This window comes from Chiloscyllium plagiosum, unplaced genomic scaffold (assembly GCF_037043375.1).
Source record: "Chiloscyllium plagiosum isolate Xiang-an unplaced genomic scaffold, Cpla_swu_hap1 HiC_scaffold_30, whole genome shotgun sequence".
Taxonomy (NCBI): domain Eukaryota; kingdom Metazoa; phylum Chordata; class Chondrichthyes; order Orectolobiformes; family Hemiscylliidae; genus Chiloscyllium; species Chiloscyllium plagiosum.
The window spans coordinates 54,611,840-54,630,889 of NW_028270168.1; the positions used below are offsets into that span (position 1 = coordinate 54,611,840).

Below are 19,050 nucleotides of genomic sequence, written 5' to 3' on the forward strand. Positions count from 1 at the left end.
CCCTAGTTCCAAACTTCCAGCACAGCACTGTCCCCATGACTTGTCCGGACTTGTCCTACCTGCCTATCTCCTTTTCCATCTATCCATTCCACCCTCTCCTCCCTGACCTATTACCTTCATCGGAGAGAAAATGAGGTCTGCAGATGCTGGAGATCAGAGATGGAAATGTGTTGCTGGAGAAGCGCAGCAGGTCAGGCAGCATCTAGGGAACAGGAGAATCGACGTTTCGGGCATTAGCCCTTCTTCAGGAATGAGGAAAGTTTGTCCAGCAGGCTAAGATAAAAGATAGGGAGGAGGGACTTGGGGGAGGGGCGTCGGAAATGTGATAGGTGGAAAAAGGTCAAGGTGAGGGTGATAGGACAGATTGGGGTTGGGGGGGGAGAGGTCGGGAAGAAGATTGCAGGTTAGGGAGGCGGTGCTGAATTTGATGGATTTGACTGAGACAGGCTGGGGGGAGGGGAAATGAGGAAACTGGTGAAATCCGAGTTCATCCCTTGTGGTTGGAGGGTTCCTAGCCGGAAGATGAGGCGTTCTTCCTCCAACCGTCGTTTCGCTGTGGTCTGACGATGGAGGAGTCCAAAGACCTGCATATCCTTGGTGGAGTGGGAGGGGGAATTGAAATGTTGAGCTACAGGGTGGTTGGGTTGGTTGGTCCGGGTGTCCCAGAGGTGTTCTCTGAAACGCTCCACAAGTAGGCGGCCTGTCTCCCCAATATAGAGGAGGCCACATCGGGTACAGAGGATGCAATAGATGATATGTGTGGAGGTACAGGTGAATCTGTGGCGGATATGGAAGTTTCCTTTGGGGCCTTGGAGGGAGGTGAGAGGGGAGGTGTGGGCGCAAGTCTTGCACCTCCTGCGGTTGCAGGGGAAGGTGCCGGGAGTGGAGGTTGGGTTGGTGGGGGGTGTGGATCTGACGAGGGAGTCACGGAGGGAGTGGTCTTTACGGAATGCTGATAGGGGAGGGGAGGGAAATATATCCTTGGTGGTGGGGTCCGTTTGGAGGTGGCGGAAATGACGGCGGATGATGCGCTGAACATGGAGGTTAGTGGGGTGGTAGGTGAGGACCAGTGGGGTTCTGTCCTGGTGGCGGTTGGAGGGGCGGGGTTCAAGGGCGGAGGATCGGGAAGTGGAAGAGATGCGGTGGAGGGCATCGTCGATCACGTCGGGGGGGAAATTGCGGTCCTTGAAGAAGGAGGCCATCTGGGATGTGCGTTTTTGGAACTGGTCCTCCTGGGAGCAGATGCGGCGGAGTCGAAGGAATTGGGAGAATGGGATGGCGTTTTTGCAGGGGGCAGGATGGGAGGAGGTGTAGTCCAGGTAGCTGTGGGAGTCGGTCGGTTTGTAGTAGATATCCGTGTTGATTCGGTCGCCTGAGATGGAAATAGAAAGGTCGAGGAAGGGGAGGGAGGAATCTGAGACTGTCTCCCCCACTCACCCATTGTACTCTATGCTACTTTCTCCCCACCCCGACCCTCCTCAAGCTTATCTCTCCACGCTCCAGACTCACTGCCTTTATTCCTGATGAAGGGCTTTTGTCCGAAACGTCAATTTCAAAGCTCCTTGGATGCTGCCTGAACTGCTGTGCTCTTCCAGCACCACTAATCCAGAATCAGTATTCCCCTATCTCCTGCAGAATCTGTCAGCCATACATGTGCCACCTACATAATCAACTATTTCTATTTTCTCATTCCCTGCTCTGTGTAAACTTGTGTTCACTTGGATTCCTGTTGCTTCTATCAAGTCCTGCTCACTCACAATCATTTCTTTGTCATCTCCAAGGTCCCAAACCTCACCATTGCATTTCACTCTCTTTGTGGCTACACCTCTCTATTTTAGAATATCCTCTTCTTAACAATCCCTCCTCCAGTAAACTTCACGCTTCCGTTTCACCAGCCTTTTGTGTAATCCTTTCTCCCTTTGTGCTCTGATTGTGGGCCATGGCTGGAGTCCCAATGTCTAAATTAGAGTGGTGCTGGAAAAGCACAGCAGGTCAGGCAGCATCCGAGGAGCAGGAAAATCGGCATTTCGGGCAAAAGCACTTCATCAGGAATGAAGCCCTTCCTGATGAAGGGCTTTTGCTGAAACATTGATTTTCCTGCTCCTCGGATGCTGCCTGACCTGCTGTGCTTTTCCAGCACCACTCTAATCTAGACTCTGATCTCCAGCATCTGCAGTCCTCACTTTCACCTGGAGTCCCATGGCCCATTATCAGGAATTCCCTCCCATAACCTTGCTGTCTTCACTCATTCACTCCTTTATTAACAAGAAAAAGACAAAAACGAACAAGGAACAGGATGTTGCCAGGGTTGGAGAATTTAAGCTATAGGGAGAGGTTGAATGGGCTGGGGCTGTTTTCCCTGGAGCATTGGAGGCTGAGGGGTGACCTTTTAGAGGTTTATAAAATCATGAAGGGCATGGATAGGGAAAATAAGCAAGGTCTTTTACCCAGGCTTGGAGAGTCCGAAACTAGTGGCCTTCGGTTTAAGGTGAGAGGGGAAAGATTTAAAAAGGATCTGAGGGGTAATTTTTCCGCACAGTGGTTGGTGCGTATATAGAATGAGCTGCCAAAGGAAATAGTGGAGGTGGGTAAAGTTACAACATTCAAAAGGCATCTGGATGGGTTAAGAATAGGAAGGGTTTAGAGAGTTATGGGCGAAGTGGTGGCAAAAGAGACCAGGTTAGTTTGGGATATCTGATCACTGAAGGGTCTGTTTCTGTGTTGTGTGACTCTATGACTCTGGACACTGTGTGTTTACACAACAGCCAGAAACAGCTTTAAATGATGGAAACAGAGTCACATTGGATTTAGAACATTCAGTCTGGTTCTCTCTTTGTAGATGCTGCCACATCTGATGAGCCACTCTAATGTTTTCTGTTTTTATTGGAAATGGGGATTGTGATGCCGCCTCCAGTTGAAAGCCCACTAACAGTAACTGTCCAAGAGACTGTTGAAGAATTGCCTATAATTGAAATGTTGGTAAATGTGGAGTATCCTCTACATTTTAAGTTTTCAATGTGTTTTTAGCGGGAAAGATTTCTTAAGTCTATGTAATATCTGTTGTGTTACAGGGAACGATTTGTGATGATGCCGTGATGTTGATGTTCTGTGGTCCATGTGAGCTTTGTCGAATGACTCGTGAGCTGCGGGCCCGCAATGGGTAGCACTGGTAAGAAGAGGAGCTACTTCCTTTTTAAGGGAAAATTCCTCCCTCTCTCCCACTCAATGTGTCCCTGTTGACCAAGGATTCATCAGCACAGACTGAAACTCTGAACCCTTCCCTATGATTTCCCCTGCTTTCCTTTTTTCTAGGTCTCTTTTTGGTAATTATGCAACCTCTTTTTGGATGTTCTTAATAGATCTAATTGCACTAATCTTACAGGCATCACAACAGCTCATTGTGCAGATGAGCTCCACTCCTCCTTTCCCCATTTCATTTTTTAAATCTGTGACCTGTTTTTGTTTTGTTCCTGAAAACAATTAATGCTTAATTACTCTCTCAAAAACCCTTTATAATTTAAACATTAAATCTCCCCTTAGCCTTCTCATTGTTAATGAGAGCTATTGCAGTTTTTTTCCCTGTCTCTGTACCCTTTCCTGCAAGATTCACTAAGATTAATCAGGATGTTATTTAGCTCACTTAGTCAGGTTGCAGTTTGAAATGAATAAATAACAGAATGAATAACAACATCCTGATTAATCTCACTGAATCTTGCAGGAAAGTGTACAAAGGGTACAATGGGGAAAAGGAGACAGGAATTGCTGTGATAGCTATTGTTATAAAGGAATGAGTCTGCTACAGTCAATGTTCTGACTACAATCCTGCAGCCCGTTGCTGAAACCAGACCTGGATCACTTTGTTACAGTTTGGGTCCCTTACCCACGATGCCCAAAAGGGAGTGTAAGGGTTCATTAGACTGATTCAATGAATGATAAGTTTAGATTACTTACAGTGTGGAAACAGGCCCTTCAGCCCAACAAGTCCACACCGACCCTACAAAGAGCAACACACCCAGACCCATTCCCCTACATTTACTCTTTCACCTAACACCACAGGCAATTTAGCATGGCCAATTCACCTAACCTGCACGTATTTGGACTGTGGGAAGAAACCGTAGCACCTGGAGGAAACCCGCACAGACGCGGGGAGAATGTGCAAACTCCACACAGGCAGTTGCCCGAGGTGGGAATTGAACCCAGGTCTCTGGCACTGTGAGGCAGCAGTGCGAACCACTATGCCACCGTGCCACCCATAATGATAAGATCATTCTTGCAACTTTCAAAGGTCAATGCACAAGAACCTCTGTTTCTGCATATTTTTCACACATGTTTCTGAGGCTATATTACCTGAATGTAGCCCTACTGCCAAAATGCATCACCTCACACTTCACTGTATCAAATTCCATTTGTCACTTGCCTTCCCCCATTCTGAAAGTTGATTGCTGTCCTGTTGTAGCCAAATTGAATATATTGAGTAAATAAAAAATTCAGTGTCAAAGGTTTTTGGGAGAGGGCAGGTGAACGGGGTTGATACAAATATCAGAGTTGAGAATGTGGTGCTGGAAAAGCACTGCAGGTCAGGCAGCATCTGAGAAGAAGGAGAATCAATGTTTCGAGCAAAAGCCCTTCATCAGGAATTATGCTTATGTCTGAAACATCGATTCTCCTGCTCCTCGGATGCTGCCTGACCTGCTGTGTTTTTCCAGTACCACACTCTCGACTGGAGGGGGGTGGGGGGAGTGTGACCCAGGGAGATAGTGAGGAAAGAGATCAATCTGAGACTGGTAAAGTTGAGAAAAGAAGGGACTCAAACAGTCAGGGCAGGCAGGGATAAAGCAAAGAACAAGATAGGACTAATAAATTATTTCACTGCAAGAGGCCTAACAGGGAAGACAGATGAACTCAGGGCATGGTTAGAAACATGGGACTGATGTATCATAGCATTTACAGAAAAATGGCTCAGGGTTGGGCAGGACCAGCAGCTTAATGTTCTAGGATACAAATGTGACAGGAAGGACAGAAAGGGAGGCAAGAGAGGAGGGGGAGTGGCATTTTTGATAAGGGATAGCGTTACAGCTGTACTTAGTGAGGACATTCCCGGAAATACATCCAGGGAAGTTGTTTAGGTGGAAGTGAGAAATAAGAAAGGGATGATCACATTTTTAGGATTGTATTACTGACCCTCTAATAGTCAAAGGGAAATTTAGAAAGAAATTTGTCAGAAGATTTGGTGATTATGGTAGGGGATTTTAACTTTCCAAACATAGACTGGGACTGCCATAGTGTTAAGGATTTAGATGGACAGGAATTTGATAAATGTGTACAAGGAAGTTTTCTGATTCAGAATGTAGATGTACCTACTAGAGAAGGTGCAAAACTTGGCAAATAGGGTTGAGGAGAATCGAAAGGGTTTTAATAAATACATTCAGGACAAAAGGGTAACTAGGGAGGGAATAGTGTCCCTCAAAGATCAGCAAAGTGACCTTCGTGTGGAGCCGCAGGAGATGGGGGAGATACTAAACAAGTATTTTGCGTCAGTGTTTACTGTGGAGAAGGACATGGAAGATATAGAATGTAAGGAAATAGATGGTGACATCTTGAAAAATGTCTATATTGTAGAGGAGGAATTGCTGGATGACATGAAATGGATAAAAGTGGATAAATCCCTAGGTGTAACCAAGAACTCTGTGGGAAGCTAGGGAAGTGATTGCTGGGCCCCTTGCTGAGATATTTGTATCATCGATAGTCACAGGTGAGGTGCTGGAAGACTGGAGGTTGGCTAACGTGGTGCCAATATTTAAGAAGGGTGGCAAGGACAAGCCAGGGAACTATAGACCAGTGTGCCTGTTGTTGGTGGTGGGTGAGTTGTTGGAGGGAATCCTGAGAGATAGGATTTATATGTATTTGGAAAGGCGAACACTGTCTCAGGATAGTCAACATGGCTTTGTGCATGGGAAATAATGTCTCACAAACTTGATTGAGTTTTTTGAAGAAGTATCAAAGAGGATTGATGAGGGCAGAGGGGTAGATATGATCTACATGGACTTCAGTCAGGCGTTTGACAAGGTTCTCCAAGGGAGACTGGTTAGCAAGTTAGATCTCATGGAATACAGGAAGAAATAGCCATTTGGATACAGAACTAGCTGAAAGGTAGAAGACAGAGGGTGGTGGTGGAGGGTTGTTTTTCAGACTGGAGGCCTGTGACCACACAATGATCAGGGCAGGTCTACTACTTTTCTTCATTTATGTAAATGATTTGGATGTGAACTTAGGACATATACTTAGTAAGTTTCCAGATGACACCAAAATTGGAGGTGTAGTGGACAGCGAAGAAGATTACCTCAGATTGCAACAGGATCTGGACCAGATTGGCCAATGGGCTGAGAAGCGGCAGATGGAGTTTAATTCCGATAAAGGCGAGGTGCTGCATTTTGGGAAAGCAAATCTTAACAGGACTTATCCACTTAATGGTAAGGTCCTAGGGAGTGTTGCTGAACAAAGAGACCTTGGAGTGCAGGTTCATAGCTCCTTGAAAGTAGAGTTGCAGATTGATAGGATAGTGAAGAAGGCATTTGGTATGCTTTCCTTTATTGGTCAGAGTATTGAGTACAGGAGTTGGGAGGTCATGTTGCGGCTGTACAGGACATTGGTTAGGCCACTTTTGGAACATTGCGTGCGATTCTGGTCTCCTTCCTATCAGAAAGATGTTATGAAACTTGAAAAGGTTCAGAAAAGATTTTAGCTTTGACAAAGGGTTAGACTCTAAATGTCAGCTTTGACAAAGGGTCAGTTAGACTCGAAACGTCAGCTCTTTTCTCTCCTTACAGATGCTGCCAGACCTGCTGAGACTTTCCAGCATTTTCTCTTTTGGTTTCAGATTCCAGCATCCGCAGTAATTTGCTTTTTTACAAGGATGTTGCCAGGGTTGGAGAATTTGAGCTATAGGGCGAGGCTGAATAGGCTGGGGCTGTTTTCCCTGCAGCATTGGAGGCTGAGGGGTGACCTTGCAGAGGTTAATTAAATCATGAGGGGCATGGATAGGGTAAATAGAGCAAGTCTATTCCCAGGGGTGGGGGAGTCCAGAACTAGAGGCCATAGGTTTAGCATGAGAGGGGAAAGATATAAAAGAGACCTAAAGGGCAACATTTCCATGCAGAGGGTGGTACGTGTATGGAATGAGCTGCGAGAGGAAGTGGTGGAGGCTGGTACAATTGCAACATTTAAAAGGTATTTGGATGAGTATATAAGTAGAAAGTGTTTAGAGGGATATGGGCCAAGTGCTGGCAAATGGGACTAGATTTGGTTAGAATATCTGGTCAGCGTGGACGCGTTGGACCAAAGGGTCTGTTTCCAAGCTGTACATCTCTATGACTCTATGATAGTCATCAAACCATTCTTGGGAGAAGCCCATCCAGTTCCCTAATGCCCTTCAGGGAAGAAAACTGCCATCCTTACCTGGTCTGGCCTGCATGTGACTCCAGACCCACAGCAATGTGGTTGATTCACAGCTGTCCTCTGGGGGAGAAGGGATGGGCAATAAATGCTGGTCTAGCCAAAGTGCATTAAAATAAGGCTTAATTCTGCTCCTATATCTTTTGATCTTATGAAAGAAACTGGAAGAAGATAAAGTCCTAGATAGTTCACATCCATATTTTTTAAAATCTAAAATGATGGCACAGGTATCACTATTCATATTTAATGATGCACTGGAAAAAAGAGAATGCAAGAGGATTGGTGATAGCTAATGTAATTCCTATAGTTAAAAAAAGTGGGTAGGAAAAACAATGGAATACTTACAAAAGGAAAGATTGAAAAACATCCAGAATTAGAAAATATATTCATGAATAGTTAGCATAGATTTCAAAAGGAGAATTTTTCTTTTCTATTTGTTCCTCAAACATGGGTGTCACTGCCTGGGCAATATCTGTGAGGTGAAAGCAGAGTTAACATTTCAAGTCTGGTGACTCTACATCAGAACTGTTCCCTCCACAGCGCCAGGGACCCTGGTTCAATTCCAGCCTTGGATGACTGTCCGTGTGGAGTTTGCACATTCTCCCCGTGTCTGCGTGGGTTTCCTCTGGGTGCTCCGGTTTCTTCCCACAGTCCAAAGATGTGCAAATTAGGTGAATTGGCCATGCTAAATTGCCCGTAGTGTTAGGTGTATTAGTCAGGGGTGAATGTAGGGGAATGGGTCTGGGTGGGTTGCTCTTCAACGGGTCGGTGTGGACTTGTTGGGCCGAAGGGCCTGTTTCCACACTGTAGGGAATCTAATATAAAATATAGATTTAAAAAATTCAGTTCCCAGAGACACAGGGGAATGCTGGAGAGCTGGCAACCTTGCAGCCATGTGGGATAAAAATCGAGACAGTGGAAAGAGCTATTGCAGTCCCATGACAAAGATGGAAACCTGATTGGACTGGTTCAATCATATCATTCCAGGAAAGCTGAACCTGGATTTGGGAAATGATAACACTTTCAAGGACTTTGGACAGGAAAGAGAAGTTGGAGGTTGGGTGATATTGCCAATGGTGGGAATTTTTGAGGATAGGGCTGATGATAGCAGACATAATGGAGAAAGTGAGAACAATTAACAATATCAGCTAACATGTTGAGGGGAGTTTGGGTGGTAAGCAGGCTAGGGAGAGAAAGGTGCAAGAAGCAGGTGTGAGTGATGGCCAAGGTGAGCTCAGAGAGCTTGCAATGGTAGATGGACTCGAATTGAGTGGAGGGTGAGAGTTCAGGACTCAGAGTGGGGGTGTACTGAAGGACATCGGTGAAGCAGATACATAGCCAGGGGACGAAACGTTTGCAACAAAAACTTCCAGCTCGGCGAACAGAACCACAACAACGAGCACCCGAGCTACAAAACTTCGCACAAACTTTGAATACATATTTACAACAGTTTCATGCCCATTTGTATTTGTACAAATATCTTTCATCCAGGTTTCTTAAAATTAAAGTGAATTCAAATTTTCAAACTTAGATGCTCGCACATGTGCCATGGGCTGAATGGGTTCCTGCTGTACGATGAACTCCATCCTGGAATTTCAGGTTCCAGTCTCTAACATTATAGTTTCACAGTCAGAGACAACTAATGTTCCTGACTATTAGGGGTGGCATGGTGGCTCAGTGATTAGCACTGCTGCCTCGCTGCGCCAGGGACCTGGGTTCGATTCCAGCCTCAGGCAACTGTGTGCAGTTTGCACATTCTCCCCATGTCTGCATGGGCTTCCTCTGGGTGCTCCGGCTTTCTCCCATGATCCAAAGATGTGCAGGTTAGGTGAACTGGCCATACTACATTGTCCATAGTGTTCAGGGATGTGTAGGTTAGGTGCATTGTTCAGGCGTAAATATAGGATAATAGGGTAGGGGAATAGGTCTGGATGGGTTACTCTTCGGAGGGTCAGTGTGGACTTGTTGGGGTGAAGGGCCTGTTTCCACACAGTAGGGATTCTATGTTATTTGACATTTCACTTCCTGAATTTGCAGCAGTTGGGGTAGTGGCCTGCAGGATTGCAAAACCAATCAAAGTTCAAACCTCCAACTGAAGTTTGGGAAAGGGAATGTTCGCAGGTAAAGGGCATTGAATGAGACCCTCAACGCAACCCACCAGAATTTGAAGGAACAAGTTGCAGATGATGACATTCATTTTTTGTTTGTTGCAGATCTGCACAGAGGACCCAGGTCTCCTCGCAGAGATCAGCCTACACTCAGATACAGACTCACACAATGATGTGGATCAATGTATACCCTAATAAAGATGATGCAGAGCTGATACAAATGCCTGTGTGCTAAACCTTAATCAAAATTTCCCCAACCTGGGCTGTCTACACCTCTGACTGTCAACCAGCTCCAAATATTGCCAGCTGTATTGCTCCCTCAGCAGTGACCCCCCCGACAAAGCAGCACTCCCTCAGGACTGATCCCCCGACAGTGCAACTTCTTTCATACTGACCCCCCCGCAAACAGTGCAAGTCTCGTCATTCAAAAAGCAGGAGGCTGGAGAAATCGACATTTCAGGAATAACTCATCTTCAGGAATGAAATGTCAGTCCTGAAGAAGGGTTACACCCGAAACGTTGACTTCTTCACCACCTGATGCTGCCTGACTTGCTGTGTTCTCCAGCCTCCTGCTTGCCCCCTTTTGGATTCCAGTATCTGCAGTTTCTTTTGTCTCTGTTCAGAAACAAGAGACAGGAAAACTGAATGTGACATGCGTAACCTTAACTATGCGACCAACATAAAGAGGAATATCAATGCAATGAGATGGGGCCACATGTTACAACTAAGCCACATGCTCTAACCCTGAAACGTTTGCTTGAGATCTTTTAGCATCAATCCCAGCAGAACAATGTCATACAGAGGAGTCATTGAGAGCTACAGCCCAACGTCCTCCAGGAACATCTGTGGGTCTATGTGTACTAGTCTCTGAAGCTGAAGTAAGTGGTAAGGAAGGCACAGCGAATCCTGGGGATTATAAACAGCAGCAAGAATACAAAGAAACAGGAGATCTGGATCAGCCTCAACTGGAGAATGGTGCTGGGTTCTGCAATAATCTTTCTGTCAGCCATCATCTAACTCACATATTTGCCACGGCAATGCCTCTACCAACCAGAGTCCACTTGCCAACCCATCAGCACTGTTGTACAGTATTACTCTGATCATTCCAGTTCAGTTTGGATCACATCATTCACACTATAAGTAGGTTTAGTGGCCTCTGCCTAAACTACTAGGCCATTCAAATATCGAAGGTTTGTTCACAGTAATGTCAAGTAATGTCTGAGATCCACCTTGACTGTAATAATTGATCGGTCATTGAACATAGAACAATACGCCACAGAAACAGGCCCTTTGGCCCATGATATTGCACCAAAAATGACCTCAAATTAATCTAATCCCTTCTGCCTGCTCATGGTTCATATCCCTTATTTCTTGTACATTCTAAAAGTATCTTAAACGTCCCTATTGAACCAACCCCTGACAGTGTGTTCCAGACCCCTATCCACTGTGTGAGAAAGCTTGCCCCTCACATCTCCTTTGAACTATTCCCCTCTCACCTTAAATACACTCCCCCAGGTTTTTCAGATTTCAACTCGGAGGATAAAGATTCTGACCATCAACCCTATCTATGCATCTCATAATTCTATAGACTTCTTTCAAGTCTTCCCTCAGCCTCTCCTGCTCCAGAGAAAACAGCCTGAATTTTTCTACCCTCTCGTTCATACCTTCTAATCCAGGCAGCGTCCTATAAAACTCTTCTGCATCCTCTCCAAAGCCTCCACATCCTTCCTGTAATGTGGTGATCAAAATAGAATGTAATACTCTAAATGTGGCCCAACCAAAGTCTTATAAAGCTGCAACATGACATCCTGATTCTTGTACTCAATTCCCCGACCAATAAAGGCAAGCATTTACATCCTAACTACTTGTGTGGCCCCTTTCAGGGAGCTATGGTCTTGAACCCCAAGGTCACTCTGTATATCAGTGCTGTTCAGCGTCCTGCAATTAACTAGATACTTATTCTTAACATTTGATCTCCCAAAGTGCATGCCTTACACTTAACCAGATTAAACTCTATCTGCCAGTTTTCTTCCTATATCTGCAGGTGACCTACATCCTGCTGTATCCCTTGACAACCCCCTACACTATCCACAACTCCACTCATCATTTATGTATATCACAAATAGCAGAGATCCCAGTGCAGATCCCTACGGAACACAATAGTCACAGACCTGTAGCCAGAAAAACACCCTTCTGCCACTATCCTCTGTTTTCTATGGGCAAGCCAATTCTGAGATCAAGTGGCCAAGTCATTGTGGATCCCATGCATGTGGATGAGCGTCCCAAGAGGGACCTTTTCGAAAGCCTTATCAAAATCCACGTAGACAACATACACTGCTCTACCCAAATTGAACATCTTTGTCACCTACACGAAAAATTCAATCAGGTCGTTAAGACATGACCTGCCCTGCACAATGCCGTGCTGACAGATCCTGATGTTTTTCCGAATGCATGTAAATTTTATCCCCATAGAATTCTGTCCAATAGCTTCAAAATGACTGGTGTGAGACTCACCAGTCTATAGTTTCCTGGATTATCTCTATTTCCTTTCTTGAACAGAGGAAAACATTAACTACTCACCAGTTCTCCAGGACTTCTCCAGTGGCTAGTGATGGCCTTGTGGTAGTATTGTTGGACTCTTAATCCAGAGACCCAGGTAACATTCTGGGAACTCAAGTTTGAATCCTGCCATGGCAGCTGTTAAATATCTGGAATGCAGAGTCAATGATGACCAGGAATCCATTGTCGATTATTGGAAAAACCCATTTGGTTCACAAATGCCCTTTCGGGGAAGGAAACTACTGTCTTTACCTGGTCTAGCCTGTAAGTAACTCTGGCCAAGCCAGTGACACTCTCATCCCTTGAATGGATTAAAAAAAACTCTCTTGCCTCTCTCATTAACCTGGGATAGATACCATTGGGCCCTGTGGGGTTATCTACCTTAATACTCTTCAAGAGACCCAATACCACTCCTTTCTTGATCTCAAAATGCCCTAGCAAATTAGCATGTTTCACGCTAATCTCACTATCTTTCATATCCTTCTCTTGGGTGAATATCTATGCAGAGTACCTGTATTCATTTAGGATCGTGCCCACATCCTTTGCCACCAAGCACAAGTTCGCTCTTTTAGCCCTGAATGGTTATATCTTGAGTGGTCCTACCTAGTTCTTGCTGTTAGAGGATGTCTTTAAGTAACTGAAAATTAGGAATCACCAACAATAGGGCAAGATAAGTTAAGGCAAAGTGAAATAAAGTAATACGAGTAAATTAATATATGTGAAGTTTTGGTAAGCAGTGCAGCTCAGTCATGTGGAAATTCTTCTAGGAGAAAGTGAGGACTGCAGATGCTGGAGATCAGAGCTGAAAATGTGTTGCTGGAAAAGCGCAGCAGGTCAGGTAGCATCCAAGGAACAGGAGAATTGACGTTTCGGGAATAAGCCCTTCTGCATTCCTGAAGAAGGGCTTATGCCCGAAACGTCGATTCTCCTGTTCCTTGGATGCTGCCTGACCTGCTGCACTTTTCCAGCAACACATTTTCAGCATGTGGAAATTCTGCCTTGTAATATGTGGGAACTCATGGATACCATGGTGACCTACAGAATCACGTGCAGGAAGCATCATGAGCTGCAGAGGCTTAATCTCCAGCTTTCAGATCATGACCAATGGCTGGAGTCACTGATGCATCTATGAGGCTAAGAACCACATGCATGGATTGCTCAGAGAGATGGTCATGCCACACTTTAGGAACATGGAGGAAGAAAGGGAATGGACAATTGCCAAGCAGTTCAAGATCCAGACATATAGTGTAGGAGTCCCTTGAAGTTCACTCATATACAGGCTGTTCTGCTATAATGCGCATTTCATCAACGCGAATTCACTGTAACGCAATTGATGAATTGGGGACACTGTTTCTGAAGAACAAACTTTTAAAATGTGTGTTGGCTGTAACGCATTGTTTCTAAAGTGCAATTTTTTTATAATGCAGCGTTGCACAAGAATTGCAACCATCGCATTATGGAAGAACTAACTGTATTGTTTTCCAATTGGATTGAATTGAATTGAATTGAATTTATTGTCATGTGTACCGAGGCACAGTGAAAAGCTTTGTCTTTCGAGCAATACACAGGGTTAAGGAGCATAGATATTAAATAATAGGTAAATAGCAGCAAAAACAAAAACACAGGTGCAGACAAATGCTAAGAGTTTGTGAGTCCATTCAGTATTCTAACAACAGTAGTGTAGAAACTGTTGCGAAACCGGCTGGTGCGTGTTCAGGCTTCTGTATCTTCTCCCCGATGGTAGAGGTTGTAGAAAAACATTGCCAGGGTGGGATGGACCTTTTAGAATGCTGGCTGCTTTCCTTGACAGCGGGCCTGGTAGATGGATTCTTTGGATGGGAGGTTGGCCTTTGTGGTGGTTCTGGCTGAGTTCACCGCTCTCTGTAACTGTCTCCGATCTTGAATGGTACAGTTGCCGTACCAGGTAATGATACATCCAGACAGAATGCTCTCGATGGCACACTTATAAAAGCTGGCAAGGGTATTCAACGTCATGCCGAATTTGTTGGGCCTTTGTAACCAGTGCATTCACATGAAGAGTCCAAGAAAGCTTGTTGCGATAGTGACGATGAAATATTGTCCCCAATCTTCACTGTTTGTGGCATATGGGTCAGGAAACTGAGAATCCAGTTCAGAGAGTGGGGCATAGTCGTGAGATCACTAAGTTTAGTAATCAGTCTCAAGGGAATATTGGTGTTGAAGGCCGAACTGTAGTCAATAAGTAGGATTCTTATGGAGCTGTTCTTGGTGTCAAGATGTTCTAGGGAGGAGTGAAGAGCAAGTGATATGGCATCTGACGTGGATCTGTTGGTCCAATGGGCAAATTGGAGTGGGTCAAGAGTAGGGGGGAGGCTGGAGTTGATTAATATAGATAAATCATTAATATAGATTAATATAGATGATGCTATGAATATTCTGATTGGGTGTGTTGAGGAGGGCTTAAATTAAATTAACAGGGGAATGTGAACCTGAGGGCAAAGTCAAACAGGACAAACTTTGAGCTGGAATGGGAAATGTAGCAAGTGACTCTGCCACGTGTATGATCACAGGATTAGGAACAAAGCAGGCCATTCAACCCATACAAAGTGCTCCACCTTTCAGTGAGATTGTGGTTGACTGATAATCTTTAACAACTTTTCTGCTAGTCCCCCATTACCCTTGATTCCCTTACTGATTAAAAATCTATCTCAGCCTTCAATATACATAATGACCCAACCTCAACAGCAGTCTGTGATAAAGGGTGTTCAGTTTCACTGTGAGAGGAGAAACTCCTCCTCTATTCCAACGCTCTGAGCTTGACAATTGGCGTTGGAGTTACTGATGTGCATGGGCCTCAGAGGTCCGTGTTGCCAGTAAGAAAACTAAAGGAATGCTTCTGACATGCATGGAATAAAAACAGAAACTCAACGGGTCAGGCAACATCTGTGAAGAGAAACAGAGTTAACATTTGAAACTGCTTCATCCCATGAATGAATAAACAAAAAAAATCCTCAGTTTTAGTTTGGGCTGACTGCTTGCTTAAGTTCAAATCTGCATTCTGATTGACAACTAAATATCTCAGGATATTGATGCTTCAGGCGGAGGAGTTGCATTAGTGGTCAGAGATGATATCACAGCTGAAGGAGGGCACTATGGAGGACCCGAGCAGCGAGGCACTATAGAAAGAGTTCAGAAATAGGAAGGGTGCGGTAACAATGTTGTGGCTATACTACAAGCCTCCCAACAGCGAGCGTGAGATAGAGCTACACATATGTAAAGAGATCATAGAAAGATGTAGGAGCAACAGGGTGGTGGTGATAGGAGAGTTTAATTTTCCTAACATTGACTGGAATTTACTTAGTGTTAGAGGTCGAGATAGAGCAGAATTTGTGAGGAGCATCCAGGAGGGCTTTCTACAGCAGTGTGTAAATAGTTTAACTCGGGAAAGGGCCACACTGGACCTGGTGTTAGGGAATGAGCCCGACCAGGTGGGGGATTACTTTGGTTATAGTAAGCTTTAGAACAGTCATGGACAAAGACGACAGTGGTCCTAAAGGAAGAGTGCCAACTATAGCAAAATTCAGCAGGAGCTGGGGAATGTGGATTGGGATCAGCTGTTTGAGAGTAAATCCACATTTGATATGTGGGAGGCCTTTAAAGAGAGGTTGATTAAAATGCAGGACAGACAAGCTAAGAGGAAAAAGGAAGCATACGTAAAGGTGACTGAAAACAGACAAAACTTTGGAAGAATATTAGGAGAAAAGGAGCAATCTGAAACAAGGAATTAAGAAGGCTAAAAGGGGTCATGAGGTATCTTTAGCAAATGTGTTTAGGGAAAATCGCAAAGTCATTTGTTCATAAATAAGGAGCAAGAGGGTATCTAGAGAAAGGTTGGCCTACTCAAGGACAAAGGAGCAAAATTATGTGTGGGGTCAGAGAAAATGGGCGAGATCTTTAATGAGTACTTTGCAAGGTGTTCACTGAGGAGAGGGACATGACTGATGTTGAGGTTAGGGATAGATGTTTGATTACTCTAGGTCAAGTCGGCATAAGGAGGGAGGAAGTGTTGGGTTTTCTAAAAGTCTTTAAAGTGGACAAGTCCCCAGGTCCAGATGAGATCTAACCCAGGTTACTGAGGGAAGCAAGAGAGGAAATAGCTGGGACTTTAACAGATATATTTAACAGCATCCTTTAATATGGGTGAGGTCCCGGAGGACTGGAAAAATTGCTTATGTTGTCCCCTTATTTAAGAAGGGTAGCAAGGATAATCCAGGTAATCATAGACTGGTGAGCCTGACATCAGGGTTAGGGAAGCTGGTGGAGAAAATACTGAAGGATAGGATCTATTCCCATTTGGAAAAAAATGGACGTATTGGTGATAGGCAGCATGGTTTTGTGCAGGGAAGGTCATGTCTTACCAACTTAACAAAATTCTTTGAGGAACTGACAACATTGATTGATGAGAGAAGGGCTGTAGATGTCATATACGTGGACTTCAGTAAGGCATTTGATAAGGTTCCCCATGGTAGGCTGATGGAGAAAGTGAAGTCGCATGAGGTCCAGGGTGTACTAGCTAGATGGATAGAGAACTGGCTGGGCAACAGGAGACAGAGTAGTAGTTGAAGGGAGTTTCTCAAAATGGAGAACTGTGGCCAGTTGTGTTCCACAGGAATCTGTGTTGGGACCATTGTTGTTCGTGATATGCATAAATGATCTGGAGGAAGGTATGGGTGGTCTGATTAGCAAGTTTGCAGGTGACACTAAGATTGGTGGAGTAGCAGATAGTGAAGGGGACTGTCAGGGAATGCAGCAGAATATAGATAGATTGGAGAGTTGGGCAGAGAAATGGCTGATGGAGTTCAATCTGGGCAAATGTGAGATTATGTATTTTGGAAGATTCAATTCTAGAGCGAAGTATACAGTAAATGGAAAAGTCCTGGGAAAATGGTTGTACAGAGAGATCTGGTGGTCAGGTCAATTGTATCCTAAAGGTGGCGATGTAGGTCAATAGAGTGGTCAAGAAGGCAGACGGTATGCTTTCCTTCATCGGTTGGGGTATTGAGTACAAGAGTTGGCAGGTCATGTTACAGTTGCAGAGGACTTACTAAGGAAATGGTGGATATGGGCACAGTTACAACATTTAAAATGCACTTAGACAAGTACATGAATAGGAAGAGTTTGGAGGGATGTGGGCTAGGAGCAGGCAGGTGGGCCAAATTTCATTTGGGATTATGTTCAGGATGGACTGGTTGGACTGAACAGTCTGTTTCCCTGCTGAATGACTCTATAACTCTATGATTCACTACATTCCCTTCTGATCTGAGAAGGAAACCTTTGGGCATTCCATCTTTACCACTCTTTACCCTGGTTTCTTGCATTCCTTTCACTTTCCCATTTCCCATTTCTTTAGAACTTACGGGGATAAAAGATAAAAAGTCCATTTATGAATTAATTCAGAATCATCAGCATTATTGTTGTGTGTCTATATTTACAACATGAGTTTCTATTACAGAAGGTAGTGAGTTTTTAAACTTCTGCTAAGAGAACAATTTCTCTACAACCAAAATTGGTGGTATAGTGGGCAGTGACACAGGTTATCTAAGATTATAAAGAGTTCTTGATCAATTGAGCCAATGGGCTGAACAGTGCCAGATAGAGCTTAATTTGGATAAATGCAAGATATTGCATTTTGGAAAAGCAAATGAGGGCAGGACTTATACAATTAAACATAGGGCCCTGGGTAGTGTTGTAGACCTAGGGGTTCAGGTACATAACTCTTTGATGTTTGTGTCACGTATAGACAGTGTAGTTAAGAAAGCATTTAGTATGTCTGCCCTCATCACTCAGACCTTTGAGTATAGGAGTTGGGATATTATGTTAAGTTGAACAGTGTGGTGCTGGAAAAGCACAAACGGTCAGGCAGCATCCAAGGAGCAGGAGATTTGATGTTTTGAGCATAAACTCTTTGTCAGGAATGAGGCTTGTGGGCCAAGGGGGCTGAGGGATAAATGGGAGGAAGTGGGGCTGGGGGGAAGGTAACTGGGAATGCAATAAATAGATGAAGGTGAGGGTGAAAGTGATAGGTAAGAGAGGAGTTGGTGCGGATAGGTGGGAAGGAAGATGGACAGGTAGGACAGGTCAAGGGGATGGTGCCGAGTTGGAAGGTTGGATCTCGGATAAGGTGGGGGAAGGGGAAATGAGGAAACTGGTGAATTCCACATTGATCCCATGTGGCTGGAGGGTTCCAAAGCGGAAAATGAGGGGTTCCTCTTCCAAGGGTCAGGTGGTTAGGGTGTAGCGATGGAAGAAGCCTAGGTGGAGTGGGAGGGGGAGTTAATGTGTTCAGCCATGGGGCAGAGGGGTTGGTTAGTGCAGGTGTACCAGAGATGTTCTCTGAAACAATCCGCAAGTAGAGAAGATCACATCGGGTGCAACAGGTACAGTAAATGATGTGTGTGGAAGCGCAGGTAAATTTCTGTCAGATGTGGAAGGAGCGTTTGGGGACTTGGACGGAGGTGAGGAGGGAAATGTGGGCGCAGGTTTTGCACTTCTTGTGGTGGCAGGGGAAGGTGCCAGGAGTGGAGGATGAGCTGGTGGGGGGCTGGGATGTAGACCTAACAAGGGAGTCACGGAGGGAATGGTCTCTCACAAATGCAGATGGGGTGGGGAGGGTGGTGGAAACGGTGGAGGGTGATGCGGCGTATATGGAAGTTGGTTGGGTGGAAGGTGAGGACCAGAGCGGTGGGGTTCGAGGGTGGAGGTGCAGGAAATGGATGAGATGCGCTGGAGGGCATGTGGGAGGGGAAATTGCGGTCTTTGAAGAAGGAGGCCACCTGCTGTGTCCTGGGAGCAGATGCAATACAGGCAGAAGAATTGGGAATAAGGAATAGCATTTTTGCAGGAGGCAGGGTGGGAAGAGGTATAGCCTGGGTAGCTGTGGAAGTTGGTTGGT

At 45.0% G+C, this 19,050-nt stretch overlaps 1 protein-coding gene across 1 annotated transcript in view; it reads left to right on the forward strand.

Annotated features, from left to right (window-relative positions):
• Window positions 1-9,781, forward strand: part of LOC122563763 (cornifelin homolog A-like) — a 28,043-nt gene extending 18,262 nt beyond the window's left edge. The window contains exons 4-5 of the mRNA XM_043717969.2: window positions 3,072-3,169; window positions 9,666-9,781. Coding sequence (XP_043573904.2) covers window positions 3,072-3,164 — 93 coding nt within the window. The 3' untranslated portion in view covers window positions 3,165-3,169; window positions 9,666-9,781. The remainder of the gene's footprint in view (window positions 1-3,071; window positions 3,170-9,665) is intronic.
• Window positions 9,782-19,050: the final 9,269 nt, after the last annotated feature.